General features: G+C 44.8%; 1 protein-coding gene across 3 annotated transcripts in view; it reads right to left on the bottom strand.

Moving 5' to 3' along the window:
- Positions 1–21,506, bottom strand: part of LOC131563790 (calpain-5-like) — a 58,146-nt gene extending 36,640 nt beyond the window's left edge. For 2 of the 3 annotated variants that reach the window (XM_058813938.1, XM_058813940.1), the window contains exons 1-3: positions 21,287–21,506; positions 13,574–13,660; positions 12,577–12,748 (exon numbers count right to left, since the gene is read on the bottom strand). In XM_058813938.1, coding sequence (XP_058669921.1) covers positions 12,577–12,741 — 165 coding nt within the window. In that variant the 5' untranslated portion in view covers positions 12,742–12,748; positions 13,574–13,660; positions 21,287–21,506. Of the gene's footprint in view, positions 1–12,576; positions 12,749–13,573; positions 13,661–15,941; positions 16,007–21,286 lie in introns of those variants that run through there. The other variant, XM_058813939.1, reaches the window with a different exon arrangement.
- Between the last annotated feature and the right edge of the window lie 3,993 nt (positions 21,507–25,499).

The following is a 25,499-nucleotide window of genomic DNA, read 5'->3' as shown; positions in this document are numbered from 1 at the left end:
AGACTTGGGTGAATAATCCCACTGAGCAAGCTGCCACTTTCCAAAATTGCCACTCCATCCTATGGAAATAAAGGGTGGCCACTGAGGGGTTTTTGCTTCCTGTCAGGATGCAGCCAGCAAAAAAGGGCACAACTAAAACCAAAGAATTTTCTGACTGACATCAGGAGTGGGATTGAGCCATCAAATTGATGTCATATGGGGTCCACTCAGTCACCAGGCTGTACTGGAGAGCTCAGACCTCCAGGATTTATGGTGCCTTACTCAGCTCTTCTTCTGGGCAAGCCCCATCTTAACAAGACTTTCCAGGCAAAATAAAATGATAGAATTCATAGAATTAGGGTGAGCAACAGCTCAGTTCTGGGAACATTTAGGCAATTCCAGAAAGGAACATGTCACAACTTCCCCAGCTGAAAACATTAAGGACAGAATATTATGGGAGGAATGTTTTATTCAGTCAGAAACCAAGATGGAAACATGCCAAACAGTGTTTTCATGATGCCTCCCATACTCAGCCTGCTGGGGGACAGACAAGGTGACAAACAGAACACAGTGAGATTCCCAAAGCTTTGAAAGGAGCCAGGGACCAAAAACTCTGATATTAATGTACCAGCATAAATTACTGGTGGGACTAAAACTGAATTAAACTATGTTTATAAGTTTCTATTGTTTAGAAAAGACACTTCTCTAAAATAACATCTCCAAGAGAACACAACAGTATCTGTTTCAGTCTCAATAGAGCTTCTTAAATTAAACACTCATCTCAAAAAAAAGTGAGGCCCTCCCAAGTTCTGGAGCACTGTGTGCTCCCATATTTTCATTTTTCAAATTAACACACAAGATCTCTTTGGGGTGAAGCACTCTGCCAGAGCTGGGCATCACCAGCCTGCTGCAGAAAGGTGAGGAGGACACAAAATCCCAGAACAGTGTGGAATTCCTGATCCTGTTCCTGGTGGACCTTCTCAAACACAGAAATGGAATTTTATGAGGTTCTCAGGGTTTCTGGTCTAGAGCCACAGCACACTGCACTCAGTGTTAGTGTTCAGGAACACAGAATCACAGAATGTTTATATGCAGGTGCTTTTATTGAAGAGTGGGTGTCAGGGGTGCACAGACCCAAATCTGACTCCAGCATGGGTTTGGGATGAACATATTTTTATATTTTATCATTGTAAAACTTACATATTAATTATTAAACTTACATTGCTCTATTGTATACATTGATTTCAAGCATGGGTTGAAACCCAACTCATGATCCCCCTCAAACCCTTGAACACAGTTTCTCATGATTCTTCGTACAATTAAACAATAATTATATCTAATTACTAAGCAATCATCAAATTAACAATTATATCACTTATCATATACTGATTACACAGGTGCAGTTTCACATGATCTGGCAAACACAAGGCCTAACACTTCCCAGGGCCTACCCTTAACATTTTCCCAGGGCCTACTAAGCCTGACTTTCTTTCTAACTCCCCTGAATATGCCATCATTTTAGAAACATTTTATCCCTATACTATCAACCCCAGCCTGGATGTGGCCTGTAGACTCTTTCTTTCTAACTCCCCTGAATATACCATGATTTTAGACACATTTTATCCCTATACTATCAACCCCAGCCTGGATATGGCCTGTAGACCCTTTCTTTCTAACTCCCCTGAATATACCATGATTTTAGACACATTTTATCCCTATACTATCAACCCCAGCCTGGATGTGGCCTGCAGACCCTGGCCTGGGAAATGGGGCCGGGACAAGGCTCACACAGCTGGACACAACCCCTGAGAGTGGAACCCAGCCCCTGCCAGCAATAACTGCTGGGAGGGACTCAGGGAATTAAGAGATCCCTCCTTGCTTGTTTGGCTGTGTGAGAGGAGTCCTGGGGGCACCACACACATCTCCACTCCCCTTCCTGCCTCCAGGACCCAAATAGCTGGCAAAGAAAGTGCTCAACAACACATCTGCAACAACCCTTTGTGTCTGGTGCCTCCTCAGCCCAGTCACTTCTCCTTGGACCCATCCTCTTTCCCATCACTACTCTTAGTACCAAAAAAAAAAAAAAAAAAAAGTTCCTTTATAAAGCTACCACCATTGAAATTGTACAGCCCAGATTCTGGGGCTCTGCCTGCCTTCCAAATGCCTCAGATTTGCTCTGGGATGGTGTCAGAACCCAGGACATCCCTCTGGCTGCCTTGGATGGCTCAAGCACCTGCCAAGGGGCTCAGAGACCTTGGCACAGAGCCCAAAACACCTGTGACTTTGATCTTGACCCATGGAAAAAATTACCAACCTTGTATGAGGATTTAAAAGCCACGAAAGTTTGAGTAGAATGATAGTTAGTTTGTCACAGGGTGAAAAATAGATTTTTGGGATTTTTAGAATGGGGGCTCAGGGTCTCAAGATGGAGGAATTTGGATGTACCCTGTCCTTGTTATTTCTTGTTCCTAGCCTCCATGTTCTGGGTGATGCTGGCACTTTTGGATTGGTTTAAGGTAGAAACTCAGTGTGTAATATAGGTGATAGGTATTGGAAAATAATTGTAAATAATGTACACGTAGTTTTTAGTATAAAAGATAACACCACTCTGAGGGCAATCAGTGTGCCATGGACTGACCTGCTGGACAGACCTCGGCAGGTCAGAGAAAGAATGTTAGAGATAAGAGAAAATAAACAACCTTGAAAACCAGAACAGAAGAATCCTGACTCCTTCTTCGGTCTCGGGGCTGGGAAAAAGAGATTTTCTCACACCTTGGGGTCATCTTGACACCAGAGACCTCGTCAGGGTGGCAAAGCAAGCCCAAAGCCTTCACCCTTCAGCATCCTGCTTCCCAAGCCCCTGCCCCATTCATGTACACACATCCATGTGCATATATACATTTAAACAGCTCCCTGCCTGCCTGCTCTGGGTTCATGCTCTCACAGCCCACCATCCAGGCTTCATTTTCCTGTTAGAAATTGGGTTGGTGTCCTCACAGACAGAATGCTGTTGCAAATAAATCAAGATTTCAGCTTGCTGGGGGTTACATTGTGAAATTGATAATTGTATGTGAAGTTTATATTGTTCAATTTAAAATCCTCTTTAGCAAAACACAATCCAATATGAAATATTTGCTGTTAACAGGATTTTCTCACGGTCCAATGCCCATCAGATTTCCAGAGACAAGCCAGTTAATTATTACTTTGAGGCTTTGGTGACAAAGGTTACTTTAGAATAATAATAGGCCAAACCTGCAGACAAAGTCAACACACATTTTCTAGTTTGTCTGGTGACAGCAGAACACCTGCAGAAGCTGAGGCAGGGCTTGCAGCAGAGATGTCATAGCCACAGAGAAAGGATCAGTGTCATGTTGAACATGAATTAGCACAGTGGCCATGGTCTGGACATTTCAACCTTCTCATCTTCTTTTCCTGGGATCAACATAACATTTCCTCAACTGATTATTGAGTATTTTTACTATTTATAGTAAAATAAATATAATTACACATTATATATATAATTTATTTATTTATATAAATAAAGAAATAATTATATATATATAAAAAATTTATTCAACAAGGTATATTTTGTGGCAGCTCTTCTGATGTAGCAATAAGGGCCATTCCCTTTGCACTGCAGGCTGGCTCCAGAAAAGATAAGCTAACAAACACATTAATAATAATATCAGCCTGGAACACAGGAGACTCCTTTGGAATCTCCCTGGCTCCTCAGGAGATGCTCTCAGATATTGTGAGCTGTCAAGCACGTTTTACATGCCTGATGTAACAAAAATCCTCCTGTTTGGTTCTTCCTTTTCCATCCAGCTATGGGAAAAAAATCCCAAATGAACTTCCCAGTTGTGAAACACACAAACACACTCCCCAAAAAAATACACCTTTGCTATTTCTCAGCCAAGAAAGGGCAATGGTCTGTAGGAAAAAGCTTTCTGGAGCTCCCTACCTTCACCTGCCAGGGTGCTAGTAGGTGCCACATTTTCTCTTCAGAACATGTTCAGTGAAAAAAAAATAAAACAACTCAACCTCAAAATCTTAGGAGAAAATAATAATGGGAGAAGGGCAAAAATAAAACAAAGCCCACAATGTTTTCAGTGAATTGTTTGGCTGGACACCATCAGAACATGCTGTTCTAAATACCTTAAATCACCAACAAGGGATTTTCAGGGCTGAAAAATGTTTCCTTGCCTCCAAGAAAAAAAATTCAATAAATATTTCAGATTTATTAGCACATTTGGGGAAAAGTTGCAACATTAAAATTAAACCCAAAAAGTATTTTAACTGAGTATTTTTCCCCCACAGAAACCCCACTATTTCTCCCTTCCATTCTTACAAAATGCGTGTGCTCCTCAAAAAGATCAATTCCTTGGAACAGCTGGGACTGTTCTTAACTTCAAAATTATTACAGGATTGTATTAGGGTAGCATAAATAATGACAATGTTATTCTATCATGATGTGCTCTATGAGAACTTCCATTCTTGGTTGGTAAAATGAGAATTCCAGTTCCAAGGGGTTCCAGTTACTTTTTTGATCTCTGTAGATCAGTGCATCCTATATGTATTTGAGTTATGAGAACTCTTATTTAGATTAAATTTAGATTTCAAAATCCTGGCTGCTAAGTGTTGTAGAAAGTTTTGAATTTCAGTGAATTCCCATGTATCTCATGCATCAAATCACAATTGACCTCCTCTGTCTCATCATGCCAGGGCAAAACCAGGTGGGCACACTTCTCTTGAAAGTGACATTACATTTCCAGCTGCTGGTAAAAATATCCAAATAAACAAATTTCACCAAATAAAAGAAGAAAGCAGATTTTGAACCCATCTGATCCAGAATTGCAGCCATACAGGAAGGGTAAGACTTGTTTTGACCTGGATTTGACAGACCTTGCCCTCCGCTTTTGGACACCTCCTCCTAGGAGCCCAGTGCCCTGGGATCTTGGTAATCCCTGCATTTCCAGTCTGTGCATCACCAGGATGCAAGAGCAGCAGAAGATCACTCACTCCACCAAACCCACCCTCATTAAACAAATAAAGCTCCCGAGGCTGATTTTTAGTCTCTCCAACAAAAAAGCCCCCAAGGTTCAGAAGCCAAGTGCCAGCACTAATTTACCCTTAGAGAAGCCCAGAGCACGGCGAAGCCCTGCCCAGCCGGCATCTCAGAGGGGTGGCAGCTCGTTGTCCTTCCCCCACCACCCCTCCCCTTCTCTCCCAGCTCAGAATTAATTCAGACAACGTGAAGACAATTCGACTTAATTGCAGCTGCATCATCTCCTGCAGGATCCCGCTGCCAATCCCGCCCTCTGAATGTGCAGTTGCCAGGGCAACGGGCACGGAGAGGATGCTTTTGTGCTGCCACTTGCATCCTCGGGAGCCGTGCCAACCCCCTGCAGCTGGGATGGGGTTGGGTTAACGCCTTCCTGCCCGGGAGCCGTCTGTCTGTCCTTCCAGCCCTTGGCAAGCAGCTCCTTGTGAGAGTCTGACTGAAATATGCTTCATTTTTGCCTCACGATTGTCATGGAGAGACACCACCGAAAAATTAAAAACTGCTGTCTGCTGAACCAGTGTGGTGGGGAAATCATGTGCCTGATTCCTAGCTCACTGTTTCCACAGGTGTTGTTTGTTATATGCCACACTGAACTCGCAGGGGCACCCTGCCCTTTTTGCACAATGGCCCAGGAATCCTCCCCACCTCCCAGCCTGGTTGGTTTGAGCTTTGGGGTGGTCCCTCTTCCAAGAGAAGACCCCTCTCGCCCGTCCTCAACCATCGTGACAGACAAGTAGAGCTGTAGGCCTCTTCATCAAGGAACTGAGACAAGAAACCCCTGTGTGAGAAGGCCCCCTCACCTTCTTCCAGAGACTGGCACTGAAACCCCCAACTCGGGGCAGGTGTGCAGGGAGGGGGGGGAAAGCTGCCCAAAGCAAGCACAGGTGAGAGCACTGGGCCATGAAAACCATGATTCTCGCTTGCTGCCTGGCTCGACTTTGTGTACCCCTGACCAAATCCATTCTTTCCCCCCTGAAGACCTTTGTTTCGGTTGTGAAATTCACTCCCCCTTCCCCCAACAAAAAACAGTATAACTGGGGCTCAGATGAACTGTGCATCCGAGATCTCCCCGGACGTGGCCTGGTGAATTCTGTCGGCAGGATCCCAAAGGATAATGCAGTACCATGTTTGGTAGCTATAACCCACCCCTCCTCTTCCTCCCTCTTTTCCTTATTTTCTTCTTTTTTTCCCCAGTTCCCCTCACCAACACCTTTCTGTTGTGGTTATTTCAACAAAATTGCACTTGTTGATTGTTGCTGCAAATCCCCTGTGCCGTGTTGGTTCTTTGCACCCTGAGATCACCCCTACGAACCATCATGTCATCCATTCACTAGGATGGACGGTGACACTCCTCCCGCTCTGCAGTGACACCTGCATGGCAGGGACAGATGGCTGCAGCTCAGCTCGACAGCTCCGGGCACCCAGGGTGCTGGAACAGCTCCCCTCAAGCTGCAGCAGTGCCAGACCCCATTTACAGGAGCTTTGGGGTACATGGTTTGTCCTTGGTGAGGAAAGAAAAGGTGCTTCACCATCATTCAGGAATTATTTTCTTCTTGTGGTTTCCCATCTGCCTGTTGTTGTCCCCTCACCCATGCCCTCTACACTAACAGAGGACTGCACTGTCACAGACATCTTTTCATGAAAAATCTTTTCTTTAGGATTTTTCCTCCTGAGAAGCAGGAACAAAATGTAAACAATGATTATCTGCTGCTGTGGAATGCAACAGGTGCATCTGTGATTGGTCTCATGTTGGCTGTTTGTAATTAATGGCCAATCACAACCCAGCTGGCTCAGACTCTCTGTCTGAGCCACAAACCTTTGTTATCATTCCTTGCTATTCTTAGCTTAGCTAGCCTTCTGATTAAATCCTTTCTTCTGTTCTTTTACTATAATTTTAATGTAATATATATCATAAAATAATAAATCAAGCCTTCTGAAACATGGAGTCAGATCCTTCGTCTCTTCCCTCATCCACGAACCCCTGTGAACACTGTCACACTGCACCATGTCTGGAGGAGTACACGGTCCCTGCCTCCACAATTTTAACCTAAAAACCATGATTAATGTGCATAGAAACCTCCCCATCAATCTGTGATTATCTTCCAGGGCAGACTGCTTCCCAGAGCTTAGCTCTTAATAGCTTTCCTGTTTCTTTAAGATGAAGGGTTTAAACTTAGATCAGAGCCTACTTTGCCTATGACCTTTTATACCACTTTTGAGCCTGCAAGGCTTAAACCCTTCTATAAAAATTAAGGTGCACAGCAATCATCCTCTTTATACACACACACATGCAGTTAACAAAGAAATATCTGACTTTAAACTTTTCCACAGATAATGAGCTGTAGCTGAAGATCACGAGCTAAATCTGCTTTTAATGGCGAGGAAAACTATTTGCAACAATGGCAAACAGCCTCCCTGCTAGTGCACTCACAACTAATTACAGCACACAAAGTGCCTGCTGAAAGGATCACCAGTGTCCTCTAGGAACTCCTAAAATCCTCCAGTACAGCTGTACTCGTGGAGTGAATGTCTGAAAGTCACCCACTGAAGGATGCTGGACTCTCTGTGAGGACAACATTCACGGTGTTGAAATCCAGGATGTGACCAACACAGAAGGAAAAGAAACCAGTTCAGGATTGATTTCATCTTAGTGCAAAGCTGAGTCTTTCACAGCCCTTTTCTGCTACAAACAGGTCCCAGAGAAGCCCAGCAAACCACAAGACACTGGCTCACACAGCCTCCAACCTGAAACCACCTTTGTGTCCCCAGCTGTGCTTGAGGCACACGAAAGGATTTGTGAGCTCCCTCAAAGCTCAGCAGAAGTTCAGCACCTTTTGAAACACATTTCCTCATCTCCCAGATGCCACATGTGCCATTATTTCCAGTGCAAACATGAATGTCAGCACACAGAGCTTTGCAACTTGTGTTTACCTACACTTGAACAAGAGTCAATAACCACCAACAGCAGAGAAATGTGCACAATTATGGGATAGGCAGGGAAACAGAAGCCTAAACTTCTGCTTGTAGCCTTTGCAGAATAAGTAATTTTTTCAGGAAAATAATAATTCTGTTATTATACTATTAAAGAACTGTTATTTCCTGCTCCCATATTTTTGCCTGAGAGTCCCTTAATTTAAAATTTATAGCAATTGGGAGGGGTGGGGAGGGTTTACATTCCCCATTTCAGGGGAGGCTCCTGCCTTCCTTAGCAGACTGCTGTCTTTCCAAGCCAAGACAGTCATACAGAAGGCAGCAGTGTAGCTGCTCTGAGAGGAGTGCACATCACTGCCATGCCAGCTGATGGCATTTCCCTTTAATATCCACTCTCCTCCAGCTCTGGAATCCCCCCCAGGCCCCATCCTGGCAGATATCCCAGGCTGTGAGGAGCTGTCACTCCTCTTGCAGTGGTCATGCAACTGCTCAAAGCCTGACACAGAGCCAGGACACCTCCCTCTCCTGCAGGCACCACTGGGCTCCACACGAGTCCCGAACATAAGCAGATGTCTCTGGTCTTATTCAAACTGGAAAACAGGGTCAGACTGCAGTGACACAGCTACAGAGGAGACAGGAATTAAATGAAGAAGAGCATTACATCTGAGGGACATTTAACCTGACAGCCAAATCTTTCATGACCCTCTTTCCATGAAATCTATGACAACTGGGTTATTGCTGAATATTCTGGAGGACACTGAGACCACAAATCCTGTGGAATAAAGAACATTAATGCAAAAGGTAAAGCTCACCCAGACTAAATGCCTACACAGGGATTTGCCCCAAGCTTCCTCTGCCTTCCAAATGAGAGCAAAATCTTAAACAGGTAACAAGGTAGAGGAGGATTTAGGGTTTCAATCAGCACTTGTAAATATGAAGTTGTTTCAGCTCCTGAAACAATGGATCATTTTCCACCAGTTACAAGCAAACAAAGTTGGTGCTGCCTCCAGTAAACATGTGAAGGTGCAGAAGTCAGAGCCCCTGAATTCTCTGGGACCTCAGCCCTGGATAAATCAACCTGCTCATCTCACACCTCCCAATTTGAGAAGTGGGGAGACACTTGTTCCATCTATTCCTATCACTGTATCATTCCAGAACACAGTACTGCCTTATTTCCTGGACTTTTCACTTGCATGGTGATAACCACCCTGAGAAGAGTGGAGAATGGGGCCCATGGCATGCAGTGTTTCCTGGGAAAAGGGCACTGGGCTGTGCAGAGGCAACTCCCCACCTTCAGCCAGGTAGCTGTCCTTTGGAGTTAATGGGAATTTAATCAGTGGGCTGGGACACGGGAGGGGTTTCTGGGGAAGCAGATCAGCAGCCCTGTCTCACAGTGCCTTTCTGTGCTGTTTTCCTGGACACAGACCAGCTCTGTCTTCCCAGAACATCAGGGTGCAATCACAGCCCTCTCATAAAGAAAAGATGCAGATGAAGGCAGAATTAGGGCTTAAAAAACACAGGGTCAAACAGGGAAACCAGGAAAGCACATGATAAAAGTCTCATTCTGTAGGATCAGACTATTTTCCTTTGTGAATAACTAAAGAACACTGGTTATCTCTGAAGCAAGCTTACCCACTCCTTCCTCACATGCCTGCCTGCCCTGCTTGGGGGATCACTGCTGTTTGTTTAACACTGACAAAGATGTCCTTGAGATTCCATCCTTTCTGCAGGGTCAGTGGTAAAGTTCACACAAACCCGAGGTTTAGTTAAAAATAAGACAAAGCATCCATTCAGCAGGGACAGGAATTCCTGGGTATTTTCAGGCCGTGCTGAGCAGGACCACCACACAGAGGCAGTGTTAACCAGGACAGGTGGCCACGGACTCCCCTCTTGGCAGAACACAGCTGCCCCCAGCCCCACTTCAGCCTGGCAGAGCTGAAGGAAATATTTTCCAGGGAAAAGAAGATTTTTTTTTTTTCCCAGGGAAATCACAGGAAAAGAGCGGGATGATGCTAATATCAGTGGGCAGAAAGAATGTCCACCAACCAGAGGCAATGTTTCTTACCCTTTTCCCAACAAATCAGCAGGTTTTCTCCACAGAGTCTCCCCAGAAGGCTTCCTGCACGAGCTAAAGGGCTCTGGACGATGCTGCACCTTTGAAATGGTCATGCTCAGCTCAGTTATTTCACAGGTTTATCTCAGAGGAACTGGGGTATTAGCAGAGCCCAATGTTCTGAAACACCAGCAAAGGATTCACACACCAGGAGAGGCTTAGATCAGATACAAGGAGGAATTTATTTTCCAAAAGGGATGTCAAGCACTGAAACTGAAGTGTTTTTTTAGAGACCTGGTGCTAGGGACATAGCTTAGTAATGGACTCAGTAGTGTCAGAGTAAGTGTTGGACTCAGAAGGCTTTTTCAACCTAGAAGATTCTATGGTTCTGTGTTGTTGGCATCAACACCAGAATTCACCCTCTGAACTTCACCAGGGATTGGTGGGATATGGTTCAACATCTCAGGAGGGTCAGGGTTGATCTGTGCTTGGTTTTGTGATAAATGATAATAAAATTTATGTAACTAGAACATTAATTAATATGTGAGGTTTCCTACATTAGCATCATGTTTAATGGGTAATAACTGAATGCAAAGGTAATCACTGACCTACAATTAGACTTCAAACCACTGACCACCACCTTGAACAAACTCATAGGCACAAGAATGGTCCCAAATAGCATCCTTGATAGAGTTTAGCTCTTGCTTCACATCTTTTATGAAGAACAAACACTCTTCCTGACCTCACTGTGAATGGTTGCACAGTAGGAGGGGATGAAAGACTCCAATAAACAGGAAAGTGCTCAGAAATGAAAATAAACCCACAGACTTTGGAATGTCTTCTTTTTCTTTCCCAAATTACTTCTCCCCATTCTTCAGTCTCATGTCTTACTTGAAAAGCTGGAATGAGAAGCAGGGAAGCAACCCTTGAACTGCTCATTACAATTCCAGTAGAGAAACTGCTGTGAAGAATGAGTACCACCAGGAAAGAAGAAGAGAAGCAAGAAAGAGAAGCAGCCTCAGGGCATCCTGGCAAAGAGAGTCCAGCCCTGGTCAGCCTCATCTGCTGTTCCCCTGCCACAGAGGACACAGAACAGCCCCAGATGCATATGAAGGACATCACATTGGCATTGTGTTTTCTAAGGACAGACACCCAAGTCTGTGCTTCCAGAAGATTAACTCCAATCCCAAAAGTGGACATGGGTGAAGTAAAGGAGTGATTCATCTTGCTTAAGGGCAAAAATACTGCATGCATCTAGCTGGAGGCTTCCACTGTCCTCTCCATTACACTTGTCACAGTAAGAGAATAGATGACACTGATGGAAAGCCAGACTGGGGAATGGGTTTGTGTTCTTCTCAATGGTTTGCCTATGGCTGTGAACCGATTTAAAAATACATGTAAAGCATAAAACCTCAGAGTAAACCAACTAACAGACCACAGATATAGGTGGTATTAATGATTTGAAATGCCTACTACATTAGTTACAATTCAAAGCAAATGACATACTTGTTTTCCTGTTAAGATGCCAGTAAAAGTGGCAAACAGACACAAGCATTCTTGGTTACTTACAGATAATAGCTGATCATTTGGCACAGAAAATCACTAGTGAGTAATTGAGGTTCTACACAAGTCAGAGACAAAATTCACTGGGAATTCAGCACAGCCATGCAGAGACCAGAGCTGGCATTAACCAATAAAGGAGAACTTCCCACTCTTTCTGTGTAGAACTTGCTGCTAAGTCTTCACCAGAACCAAACAGCTGAGGGAGAGGGTGGCAATTCAGAACAGAACAAAGTGTTCCAGATTACAATGCAAGATGTTTTCTATTACCATCTGTATGGCAGATTATCTTTGTCAAGTGGGCACTTTGCCTTATCTCTCTCTGAGTGATCACAATCACACTCCCTGTGGAGGGGACATCTGCTGATAACAGCTATTGAATGTCACTGCATGGCTGATAAGAACTACAGCATCCCACTGGGAGATGTGAGCCCAGAGGGAGGAGCCAAGCATTCCTACCCAGATATAATCCAGAGGTTTTGAGACACCAGCACGGCTTCTCCACTGGATTCCCCAGAGGAACAGCAGCTGCCTCTCCTTCCCCTGGATCTTCAGAGGAAGAATCCATCCTTCTCTACAGGATCCCTGCTCCAGCAGAACCACCCCTGACACTGCAGGAGGGCTGAGCCACAATTCCAATGGGACTGCTGCCAACACCCTGACCCACAGGGTGTCAGGCTGGGTTCTGACTCTGTCAGTGTTGTTCTAGTGTACTGCATTGTTTATTTTATCCTTTTATTTTTTCCTTTCCCTATTAAAGAACTGTTATTTCCTGCTCCCATATTTTTGCCTGAGAGCCCCTTAATTTAAAATTTATAGCAATTTGGAGGGGTGGGGAGAGTTTCCATTCTCCATTTCAGGGGAGGCTCCTGCCTTCCTTAGCAGACTCTTGTCTTTCCAAACAAAGACACCAAGTTTTGCTCAGACCCCTCTTGGTGGAAGTGTCTCTGCTGGAGGAGCCACCAGCAGTGCAAACACGCCCATCCATTACCTTTGGCCGCTTCCATTCCACTTTCCCTTTTGCTGCTGAGTCGTAGTACAGGGATTCATCCGAGGCTGGAAACTCGGGGTCCTCAAAGGGGATCCCCTGCTGGAGGCACTGCCCCTTCAGCTCATGGTACCTCTGATCTCGGAAGAGCTGCACTGATGAGGACATCTCCTGTCTAGATAAGATCAATATTGGAAAAACCATGAAGGCTCTTGAAAGCCCATAGCTGATAGTCTTGAACAAGAGAGCATGTGACTTGTTCTAAATGAGGTCACTGATTTATTTACAATAAAACAAAAAACCCCCAGATTATAAATTAGATTAGGTTAAAGACTGGGAAAGTATAAACCCAAGAAGATCTTACAGATCCTTATAGATAAGGATCATATTTTTGTCTGAACAGACGGAATTCTTATCAGGAAAGAGCCCAGGCCAGGCCCAAACTCAACATTTTGCTTTGTCTAATTGATTGGAAAGGTAGCAGAGTGAGGCTTGGCTCTCAGTCTGCACCATGTGTGAACGGCTGGGCCATCTTCCTGTCCTACATTCTTCTTCTGGTCTCTAAAGCTCAAATTATCTACTGCAAATCTTGTGCCTAAAAAAACCAAAACCAGATTTCCACATTTCTCCATCTTAATTTAAGTGACAATACTTTGGCTTGTACTATTGTCTTTGAACTTTATGTTACTTTTCAGAGAACAGATTTCCCAGAAGGAGAAAATATTTGCAAATAATTGACGAGAACTAAAAGTATCTTTAAAAAAGCACAACAACAACAAAAAACCCAAACAATGTGTTTCAAACCATAATTCCCAGAATCCTGATAATCAAACTTGGCAGGTTTATGGTCGCGCCCACAGAACTCAAATAAATTGCTTTAAAACATTTTACAAATGAGGAATCAATTACAGAAATCACTCAGGATAGTTAGAAATTTGGAGGACATGAGGGATGCTATCTCTACTTCAAGAGAGAGAGAGGTGAGAACACCTGAGCTTACCCTGTTTGGAAAGGTCCTGTGTGTCAGTTCCTTTCCTCTTCCTTCTGGACACAGGCTGGAGTTAGAGATGTATCTCCCCTTCCTTGCCTACAGCAATAAAGACAAATGCAGGCTGAATGAACCAACATCCTGCTCTGGAGCATGGCACCACATGGTCCTGGCAGCCACCCGCTGTGTCCAGCTGCAGGGAGCTCAACTGGTGCTCCTTGAGCCACCTGCAGCACAAATTGGATGAGATTCCACAAATCTGCAGGAAACTGAACCAAGCTTTTGCAGGTGTGCAAAGTGAGCACAGCAAGAGAAATACAGAAGAGTAATGAGGAACACTTGGAAATGTCAAATTTATTGTGGTCTTTGTTCTTGTGAGTGAAAGCTCTTCGTGGGTGCCCCATCCCTGGAAGTGTCCCAGGCCAGGCTGGATGGAGCAACCTGGGATAGTGGAAGGTGGCCCTGCCCAAGGCAGGGGTGGGACTGGATGGGCTTTAAGATCCCTCCCCACCAAAGCCATTTTGTGACTCCATTGCTTTCTGCTTAATTATCTCCCTCAATAAAAACTCTCAAGGCTTCTCACTTGGCAGGTGGCCTCCCCAAGACAGGGCAAATAGATTTGCTTCCTTGTCGCAGACATCTTTTATGGAAAATCCTTTCCTTAGGATTTTTCCTCCTGAGAAGCTGAAAGGCCTCAGGAACAAAATGTAAACAATGGTTATCTGCTGCTGTGGAATGCAACAGGTGCATCTGGGATTGGTCTCGTAGAGTTGTTTCTAGTTAATAGCCAATCACAGTTAGCTGGCTCAGACTCTCTGTCCGAGACAGAAGCTTTTGTTATCATTCTTTCTGATTCTATTCTTAGCTAGCCTTCTGATTAAATCCTTTCTTCTATTCTTTTAGTATAGTTTTAATATAATATATATCATAAAATAATAAATGAAGCCTTCTGAAACATGGAGTCAGATCCTCAACTCTTACCTCATCCAAGAACCCCTGTGAACACAGTTACACTTCCCCCCACAAACCAGTTCTTCAAATTCAAGTGTAGAACAACTTGTCAATTTTACAGAGGTACCTCGGGGACCACAACAAAATAGTCTGACTAATTTGGGTGGGATATAGATTATTTCATGATAACTGGCATTCTCAATCATTAAAAATTCCGCATGAGCTATCTAACATTCTAAACCAAGCCTATTTGCTTTTAAAATAGCCCCTGGGTGATGAGGTTTCTGTCACTGCCTAATTCATTGAGACAGGTCTTTCATGACCTCATTCCCTTGCCCTTTCTCCCCACCTATCAGCCAGACAGCAACATGAGTCCTTCCAGGATTAACACTCCATTCCACAACAGCCTGCAATGTTCTGCGGCCATGCACAGAAGGTGGTGATAAAGCACTGCCTGCCTCGCCCTGGGCTGCAAGGGAAACACCAACAAGGAGGAGGCTTCTCCTGCCAGTCTCTTCTCCTGCCCCTCTCCAGGCTCCCTGTGATATCTGCAGTGTGTTTTAGGGGCTCAGGCTCCCAGGGCTGCTCATCCTGGCTGCTGAATGCTTCACTCCCACCCAAGAGGCACTGAACTGAAGTCTCATCGCCATCTGGAGGAACCCATCCACTTTCACAGGAACCCAGAGCTGCCCATTTTAAACTCAATAAAAAGATCTCTTTCTAGTTGGAAAGCCCTCCATCAAGAATGTCAGTGCAGTTTCTTTACAACAGCCTGGTGGTTTGAGTGCTGAGGATGGAGGAGCACAGCTGAGCCCACCTCTCCTGGAGGGTTCACCTACCAGGACATGGCCTGGCTCCCATTCCAAGGGTTAATTTTGAAGTAGCTCCCATTTTTTGACCCTCAGTTGATGACTGAAGCTCCCAAACTAAGAAGCACACACTCCTTCCTCCTTCCTGCAGCTGGGGCACCGTGCGGCAGAGCATCCCCTGCTCCACACCCACGGCTTTACCCTGGCTCAGCTGGCACTCCAACCTTGTAGCGCTGAGGAAACACTCCAGGGCTTGGCAGCTGCTCTGCCATGTGACACAGATCAGCTGGGCACAGTGGACTAAGAAACACAATCCTAAAAATACTGCACCCCAGCCCAGAGACACTGTTGTTCTGCAGAGAAAAGGGACAGAGGAGAAAAGAAGGGGAAAAAACGCTGAAGAGCTCTACAGGTCACCCAATCCCCTGGGGTATCAGCAGAAGTATGGTAGGTCTCACATTACTGAGCTTTCAACCTCACAGCTTTTAAGTCCTTCTCTGCCTCTCTGTTTTTCCAGAGAATTTCCCATTTTGATTAGGAAAAGGAATTCAGCAGAAGAGTGGAGCTGGTGCAGAGTCCCCTCTTCAGCCTGACCACAGAACAATCTCAGTTTTACTTACAGTTTATTCTCAGAGATGATTCCTCTGCCAGAGCACAGCTAAATCCCATTCAGCACTGGGCAAATACCAGCTCCTGGCCTTAGCAGCAGCATAAATTAAAGGGACATTCACTTGAAATCCAGGTATTCACCAGAGCATTAAGGTAAGCTTCGAGTGTTAAACTTCCCAACAGTGTTTCTTTACACTCACATTTCCCTGTCTTAACCTTTCTGTCCCCCAGCTGCTGCACAGGAGATCCAAACAAACAGCACTGACTGTCCAGACCGGCATGTGAGGGAGAACTACACCCTCCTTATCCTTGAATTCATGCAATAAACACACAAACCTGAACAGAATTCACCTGCTCTCATCCCAGTTTGGTTACTCTGTGTGACCAAGTGACACGCAGGGTAAAAACCCAGGCAGAGCAGTTATTGCAGTTGCTCAGCCCAGCCATCCCTCCCACTCCCATCCTGGCCCAAGGGGCTCAGGAACAGCAGGGCTGGGTTTTTCCTAACCAAACCCAGCAGTTTCAGCCCCAAATCCAAGCAGCTGCAGAGGGTCCTCAGTGCCAGATGAAACTCTCTGCAAGGAGGAGGCTTGATGTGTTGTAACACATAAATTCTATCACACACCCCACTTTGCTGTTCCAGCTGCAGGATTCCAAGGAATTTCCATGCACAGCACCAGGACTAAAAGGGCAAAGTGCATTTCCAGGCAGGATTTAAGGTCACAGTTGGACAAAACATTGAAAATGAAACTGCTCCTTCCTGAGAATCCTGAGTTCAGGCCCACATTCCTGCTGGTTCAGGAGCCCCTGCCTGGGAAGGCCATGGAGGGATGCCAGGAATGATGCACACAGCATATTCCATGCTCTGAGGCAGCCTCCCAGGCTGAGAGAGCTGGGGTGCCTCAGCCTGCACAAGAGAAGGCTCCAGGGAAACCTTAGAGCAGCCTTTCAGTTCCTAAAGGGAGTTTATAAAAAAAGAGGGAGAGCAACTATTCACATGGGCAGAGAGTGGCTTTAAATTGAAAGAGGGGAGGTTTAGATTAGGATACCAGGAAGAAATTCTTTCATGAGAACTGGCACAGGTTGCTCAGGGAAGCTGTGGACTCCCCATCCCAGGAAGTGTTCAAGGCCAGGCTGGACTGGATTTTGAGCAGCCTGGAAGATATCCCTGCCCAGGGTGGTGGGATGAGATGAGCTCTCCAACCCAAAGCATTCTGTTATTGTATGAACCAAGTTTGAGGATTATTGTCCATTTGCAGGTACCAAGTTGTCACCTTAGCAGGACTAACAGCCACACCTGGTTCTCAGGTTTCTCTTTTGTACCTGCAATTGTGTGATGGTGTTGACTGGGGTCTTGTGTTGAAGGAAGAGTGTCGTAGACATCTTTTTGTGAAAATCTTTTCTTAAGATCTTTTTCTCTTCTGAGAAGCTGAGGCTTCAGAAACAAAATGTAAACGATAGATATCTGCTGCTGTGGAATGCAACAGGTAGATTTTTGATTGGCCCATCTTAGATGTTTATAATTAATGGCCAATCAAGGCTGAGCAATCTCAGACAGTCTGAGAGAGCTGCCTTTTGTTATCATTCTTTTCTATTCTATTCTTAGCTTAGCTAACCTTCTGAGAAGAAACTCTTCTTTCTATTCTTTAGTATAGTTATAACGTAATATATATATATCATAAAATAATAAATCAAGCCTTCTGAAACATAGATTCAACATTCTCATCTCTTCCCTCATCCAAGAACCCCTGTGAACACCATCACAGAAGAGACAGAGATCTGATTCCATGTTTCAGTAGGCTTGATTTATTATTTTATGATCTATATTACATTAAAATTAAAAGAATAGAAGAAAAGTTCTCCTCAGAAGGCTAGCTAAGCTAAGAATAGAATCAGAAAGAACGATAACAAAGGCAGCTGTCCCAGACTCTGTCCGAGCCAGCTGACTGTGATTGGCCATTAATTACAAACATCCAACATGGGCTAATCAAAGATCCACCTCTTGCGTTCCACAGCAGCAGATAATCAATGTTTACATTTTGTTCATGAGGCCTCTCAGCTTCTCAGGAGGAAAAAATCCTAAGGAAAGGATTTTTCATGAAAAGATGTTTGCGACACAGTTGTCTGCCTGTCTTGACAGCACACAAAAACATCCCAGCCCCAAACTCCGCTCCTTCAACACTGACTCCTCACCAAACCTCAAAGCCACTGTTTGAACTATGAGAGCAAAAGAGGGACTCAAGTATTTCACTGTTTGCAAACATAGTTTTGTATTTTCCCAAACATCTCTGTCTCCAGAGTTTGCTTCAGAACAATCAAACCAGTGAATGCCTCCAAAAAAGCAGCCCTGCAGCCAAAAGCTTTAAATTACTCTGAACTGGGTTTCTGTTAAACTAATTAAAGGAACTTCCAGATCTCCAGCTGGAAAAGGTTATTGCTCTTTCTTGCTGTGCAGAGTGATCACAGGTCCTTACAACACAGTGACTTTGCAAATCTGTATTAAGTGCAGGGAAACTTAAAGCAGTTGAAAATCTTCCACTTCATAAACACTGTGGTTTCATGATCTTGGCTATTCCACTGCTACTGCTGCAGTAGAAGCATCATTTCTGGAGAAATTTACTCATTCAAATTCTTTAAACAGTCCAAGACATTCACTGGGAGACTTTGTACTGGACTGGATCTCCTCTCTTCCTCTGCATAAGCCAATAAAAATGTATAAAGTCAGTGTTAAATCTGTGTTGTGTGGATGTGCAATTGCATTAGTAAGAATATATTCAATGTTGATCAAATTTGCTGCACAGGATAATTTAATAGCCCCCTGTCCAGTATAAATGACTGTGATCCAGGATCACAGCAGTTTTGGATGGCAGTGCTCTCCCTGACTGGGTGAAACACCAAGTTCATTGTGTGCTCTGAGGATGCCAGGATTGTGCAGCATTAGCCCTTCTTTCATCCAGTATTTGGGTTTTCCAACAAAATAGGGTTAGTTTGACTATAGCCTCTGTAACTCAGGACTTTTATAGGCATAGAAAGAAGGTTTCTCTCTTAGCTCAGCTCAAAAATTAGCTATGGGAAGGAGATACAAGCATTTGCCTTCTTGCAGAAACAGGACCATGCCAACCTTATTCTGCTGGGCAGTTTTGCCACACTTAAAATCGAGAAAGAAAACCGCATATTTTCATCTGGGAGTATCCGAGCCCATATCCTATCAATTCTGAGCAGGAATGTGGGGGAGAGCAACTGGACAGCCCACAAGCTGTTTTCTTTCACCGACAGCATCACGGCCTGGCAGAATCAACAGGCTATCAACCAAAGTTTTTCCACAATAAAATTAATTACAACATTTGTACTGCAACAGCACAGTGCTTAACCAGGTTCTTCTTTCACATCTCACTGGGATAGGAGAGGTTGTGTGATGTCACAGACATCTCTTGTGAAAAATCCTTTCTTTAGGATTTTTCCTCCTGAGAAGCTGAGAGGCTTCAGGAACAAAATGTAAACAATGGTTATCTGCTGCTGTGGAATGCAACAGGTGCATCTGGGATTGGCCCATGTTGGATGTTTGTAATTAATGGCCAATCACAGTCAGCTGGCTTGGACAGAGAGCTGAGCCACAAACATTTGTCATCGTTCCTTGCTATTCCTAGCTTAGCTAGCCTTCTGATGAAATCCTTTCTTCTATTCTTTTAGTATAGTTTTAATATAATATATATAATAAAATAATAAATCAAGCCTTCTGAAACACGGAGTCAGGTCCTTGTCTCTTCCCTCATCCAAGAACCCCTGTGAACAGTGTGGTACTTCAGAATTCTGGGGGTCAGAATTCAGATTGCACTGCAGAGGGTGGGTGCTGGGTCAGGACCAGGCTGACATTTGCTAAGCCCAGGAGTGGAGCAGGAGCTCTGCCAAGAACTGATTTTCACAGCTTGTTCTCTCTCTCCATCTCTCCAGTCCTCGGTGAGATCAAGTGCAAACTCATTCTGACCCTTCAGGATGGGAGTACAGAAGCAAACAGCTGCTGAGGAAAGCTGCCCTCGCAGGTGAGTGTGCCCAAGGGGGAACAGCTGCACCTGGCAGGAGCAGAAACACCCCAGATTTGTAGGGCTGGCTGATGGTCAGGGGGTGTGCGATCCTTTCAGCTTGAGAACAGAGTGATATCAATATACACCTGTGATTGTTCAGCAGTACAATGCCGACTCCATAGTCAAAGCCACTCAAAGCCCTGGCAGAACACACTCAGAGGGGATAAACTCTGGCTGGACTCCCTCTCTCCCCTCCTTGCCTTTCCCATGGGAGTTTATCCACAGTAGCTGAAACACTTGAACTGCTCTCTCTTCCCCTCAGGCAAGGGCAAAGATTTAAATAGCAATGAGTTTAAATCATCAGAGCAGACTTTTGCCTCCACCTGACTTCCAGGTGAAACCTCCAACAAAATCCTGGAATTCTTAAAGATCACTGCAAGCAGAGACAAAACCCATGGCTCCTTTTAGGATTTTCCAAAGTGCACAGGTGTCCTCATGTTTTAAGAAACCTTGTCCTTCAGTGGCTTCCAGTATAGCCTCAAAATCAGACACATTTTCAGTTAACATCAGAGAGGTACAATTCCAGTTAGATTTTTTTAAAAAGTCATTTAGTACAATGGCAATGGTTACAATTAACATTAATCCAATCAAGTGACCTATAAAAAGCTCTGAAGAAAATGCAAACAGCTTTGTCACTTAATGCATTCAAGCCAAAGTTTTGTGCTGAAACCACAGGAACAGCTTTCTTCAGAATTCCAGTACCTCTCCATTTTGCCTTTTCATAAAAGTTAGTTTAAATAAAGAGGGTAAAAAGAGATTGCAAATTAATCAGTAACTCCTTATCAGGCCAGTCCATTATTTTATATATCCCCTTATCAATTATTTTAGATACAGTACAAAAATCTCTCCTTCACAAGACCAATGAAATAAAGTAAAAAAAAAAAAAACCACAAAAAAACCCCTTGAATTTCACAGTGAAAGAATCCATGGATAGAACTGACAATATTTTGGAAGATCAGAGACAGGATGGCAAATGGAATTATATGAGCAGAGATCAAACCACGCTTTCTCAGCCTGGCCCCTTTCTTTGGAATAACTGTAAAGGATGCCTGTAGAGAGAAGAGTAGAACTGGTTATCCCAGAAGAAAGGAGAGCACCCACGCTTTGGTAATAAATCCTGCAATAAATTTGGCTCGGAGTTGGCACAGACTTTCTGAAAGAACTATATATTAAACAAACGGAAGTAATCCAAGGCATTTTCTGCCTGTGTTCACACAGAGCTTTCGTTCCTGGTGACAAAGGTGTTAATCAGTAAACACCGGTCAGGCACTCACCTGGCTGGGGTCAGACCCTGCTGCTGGGGCACATCCAACTCCAAAGCAGCTCCTGCAAACAGTGATCCCTCGGCTTCTCAACGAGGAATTCTCTGGGCTGTACCACGGTCACATCTCTAGGGGCGTGTGTGTTGGGATAACTCTTCCAGGGATGTCCCAGGGAAAGCTCCGAGCTGACCAAAAGTGCAGAGGCTCATGTGCTCCTGACACACAAACCATCAGTGCGGCTGTGCCTGGAACTGTGAATGAACTCTTAAAGAAGGAGATAAGGCCAGGCTGTTTGGCAAGAGTTGCAGTGTTTGTTTGGATTTTTTAATTTTTTTTTTTTTTTTCGGTAGGGAAAGCAACAGATTAATGCGCACCGTGAAAAAAAAAAAAAAGTTACATTCCTTATTAGACTGCACAGCACTCATTCTTTTCTCTCTGTCCTAGTAAAGGAATTGGTATCACTTCATGGGGATAACAAAGTTTAGAACACAGAAAATAATACATTTCTCAGTGCTGTAGCAAAATCAAAAGCAGGACACAAAGAAATTCTCAACAAGAAATGGTTTTGGAAAAACAAGCTTCTCTCCATACTTTGCTCAGCCTCAACTTCCTCTTGGGTAAATCCTAAACATCTGGGTTAATTTGACTTGAATTTTTTCTGATTTGAGGACTATAATACCTTTATTTTGCCATTATGTGGCTTTTATTTGTGTTTTAGTAAACGTAGTCCCATTTTTGAACAAGCACCATTTCAAAATGCATTACAAAATTTCATCTGTACCACAGTTTTATATATTCTCCCCAGTTTTTTCCTCCAGTTAATCCTCATTTTAGCATAACTGGTCTAAGTTTACGAATAGGTTAATTCCTTCTCCTCAACATTATTATTGAGCAAATTTCCTAGAGGAGATTGGACCTCAGGGGATGAGTTACATCCACAAACTACTCTGAAGATGATTAAGAAGTATCACAAATTTCTGTACTGCAAGGTTCACCGCAGGAATATTTGCTCTTTTACCCCAATTCCTTTAGAACTCACGCTGAAATTTGGACTGAAAGTCCCTGGAAGCTGCCACTACAGTTTTACCATTTCATGAGTAAAAAAGCCTTACAAACTAAAGCCATGTGTTTCCAATTCCTGATTGAGTAAGTAGCTCAGAGTTTAAATCATAATAAAAAGCTGATGCCTGTACATTACACGCACACTGTGATTCATTTGCACAGTTGAGGGAAGAACACGAAAACTCCCACAAGAGCACAACAAAATTCCACTCTGAGCTGATAATAATATTCACAGCTTATAAGAAGCATTCTCGCAGTAGCTGCCTTTGCTTTGATCCAGTGCAGAACAAAACCATGAGAACTTTTTGATGTGAGCGGTGTAATCCAAGAACTAGATGGGATTTGTCTGGGCTGAGGAGGAGCTCCTGCTGGAAGTCTTGTCAGAAACAGAAATTCCTTTGGACAGGCAGCAAGATCAGCTACACAGATGGCAACTAATGGAAAAAAAAAAAAAAAAAAACAACCTGGAAAAGAGGTCTCAGTTATTGTGAACCAATTAACCTTACAACATCGTACCTGACATCCTTGAATGAACCCTGCAGCCTTTGGCTTCCTCGATGGATGCGTCACCTGCTCTGGACTGGTTTCCATCCATGACTGTGCTGCATCTCCTGGTGTCCCCAGTTTTCTCAGTGCTCTCCTGCCCAGCCTGCAGGCCCTCCCTGAGCAGTGCCCCACCACAGACTTGCTGCTTTCCAAACCTGACTCCTCCTGCGCCCTCAGCAGCAAACCAGAGCCCAGAGCCAGCCTGGTTTGTAAAGAGACACCACAGTGCAAGGAAACCCCAGAACTTGCTCCTTCACAAGGTTTTCTACACCCCATATCTGTGTGTTCATCACCTTGAGCTCAGAGCCCATCACGGCTTCAGAAATTCCTGCCTGTCACCTTGCCAGGTTCTTGTGTCCCGCCAGAGATATGTTCATCTATTATTCACTTAATTTCATGGGGCAATTTATTAATAAAGCATGAGGTGGTTTCCAGCAGAGATTCAACTTAAATCCTACATGTTTACTCTACCCTTTCTAATTTAAGCAGTTTGAATAGAGAAATCTGAAAACTAAGCAAGATTCACTGAAAATTTTCAGAGCTGTGTGTCCAGTCATGCCTGATTTTGCTCAACAACAGCATTTTGAACCTGGATCACTCATCCTTCACATTGTGGAATTTTGATGACAGGTTCCTTCCTGCTTTGTCCTAAAGCATAAATGACGTGAAGGGTTGGAGTAAGGGATCAGTCCCAGACTGGTGGCTTGCCAGCACTGAGTTAAAGGAAGACAATCCCTAAAACAAAACTCACAGAAGGGGCTGTGCTTTGCCTCTGTCTACAGCTGCGACAGAGGCTGAATGTGTACAGAGCAGCCTTTATCCCCCCAACCACCTTAACCACAATCAGAAGAAAAAATTCTAAAAAGACAAGGGAGCACTGCCCTGCAGGGTTTGAAGTGGGGTTTGGAGTTATCTTCCAGCAAGACTGGTCACAGGGGGAAGGAGGAGCAGGGGAACAGCCCTGGAGCGAGGGAAGGGCCCCGGGATTTATTTCTCCGCAGGACACACGAAATCCTCCCTCCCTCCTGTGAGCCCGGGGAGGGGGAACGCGGCCGCGAGGTGGCGGCATCAACCAGGGATGGGAACGACAAGGAATGGGTGAGAAAAACGAGGCAAGGGAGAGGTGGGAAAGGCAAGGATGGGGAGGGAAAGGCAAGGGAGAGGTGGGAAAGGCAAGGATGGGGAGGGAAAGGCAAGGGAAGGGACGAGTAGCTGAGGTGTGATAGCTCCCCTGCCTTACCTCGCATATTCTTCCCTTGCTTTGTGTTCCCTTTCCTTAATGCCCCTTCTCTTGCTTTGCCTACTGCTCCCTTGCTTTGCCTTCCCTTCCCCTCTTGCCTTTCTTTGCCAGCCCAGCCCCACCATGAGCTCTGCCACTACAGCTGTTCTCCCATCCCAACCCCACAGTTATTTCAGCTCCAGCCTCACAAGCTTTACTTCACTGCCACCTCAGTTTCCACCCCAGCTCTCCATCTCCCCGCTGCTGTCAGGTGAAGCTGCTCCAGGTCCTTGGCAGCATCTTTATTTTATCTCCAACCCTCCAGTCCCAACCCTGGCCCTGCCCCACAGGGGTTTCACCCCCAGCCATAACCATGTTTATGTCTTGCCAGCTGTGCTGCCTCTGCCTCCAGCTAAAAGCTGCTCCTGGTTCTCACTGCAGCCCAGGGCTGTTGACAAGGACACAAACCAGTCACTGCCATTGCCACTTCAGTATCTCCATGGGCTGTCACACCCATCCCAAATGGGCTCTGCTAATGAGATCTGATCCCAAACACACATTCCATCTCATCCCAGATGGCAACAGGGGCAAGGAACAGCCACTGTGCTCCCCAAGGTTTCCCATCCCAAAATGTGCCCTTGGGCTGGTTCTGAGCCCCAGGAACCCACCCCTGGGCAGCTCCATCTCCTTCCCTGTGGCATTTATTTCAGCTCCACATGGGTTTGGGTCTGCCTCCAGTGCCAAGCCCTTTATGTTCCCTGTGGCCCCAGTCCTACAACATTTATTTCATAAACACTACTCATCTAGTAAAAGAATAGAAATTACAATAAAAATACTCTATTGCAAAACATTAGTGGAACATAAAAGCAACATAATAACAGAAGAAAACAACTTTATTGGTTATATTTTTAATACTACTTCAAGCTCTACTGGGCCGTATCTCGCAAACCCCTCATTCAAGGGCAACTCTCCACACACAGGCTCTGCACCAGCCTCCAGTGGCACCCAGGGTTAGGGTTGTGCCTAGGTTAGGCTTCTGAAAACCACAAAGCCCAGAGCTCCAGGCACACTGCAGATGCAAAAGGCATCCCAAGGGGGACAAAAACCAGGATGCGTCCCAGACCCAAGCTGGCACCAGTGCCAACTTGGGCTGGTTTGAGAGTCTCAACTGCCTCCTGCAATCTGCCATCAGGAACCTGGACTGGTGAGTTTTGTTTCCTATGGAAAAGCGCTCATGTTTTTGTTCAGGGCCCTGTGGCTGTGAATGCCCAGTCGTCTGCTAGGGTTCTGAAAACCCCCAAGCCCAGAGCTCCAGGCACACTGCAGCTGCAAAAGGCATCCCAAGGGGAGCACAGTGGCTGTTCCTTGCCCCTGTTGCCATCTGGGATGAGATGGAAT

This window comes from Ammospiza caudacuta, chromosome 14 (genome assembly GCF_027887145.1).
Source record: "Ammospiza caudacuta isolate bAmmCau1 chromosome 14, bAmmCau1.pri, whole genome shotgun sequence".
Lineage (NCBI taxonomy): Eukaryota > Metazoa > Chordata > Aves > Passeriformes > Passerellidae > Ammospiza > Ammospiza caudacuta.
This window is presented reverse-complemented; position numbering and strand designations above follow the sequence as displayed.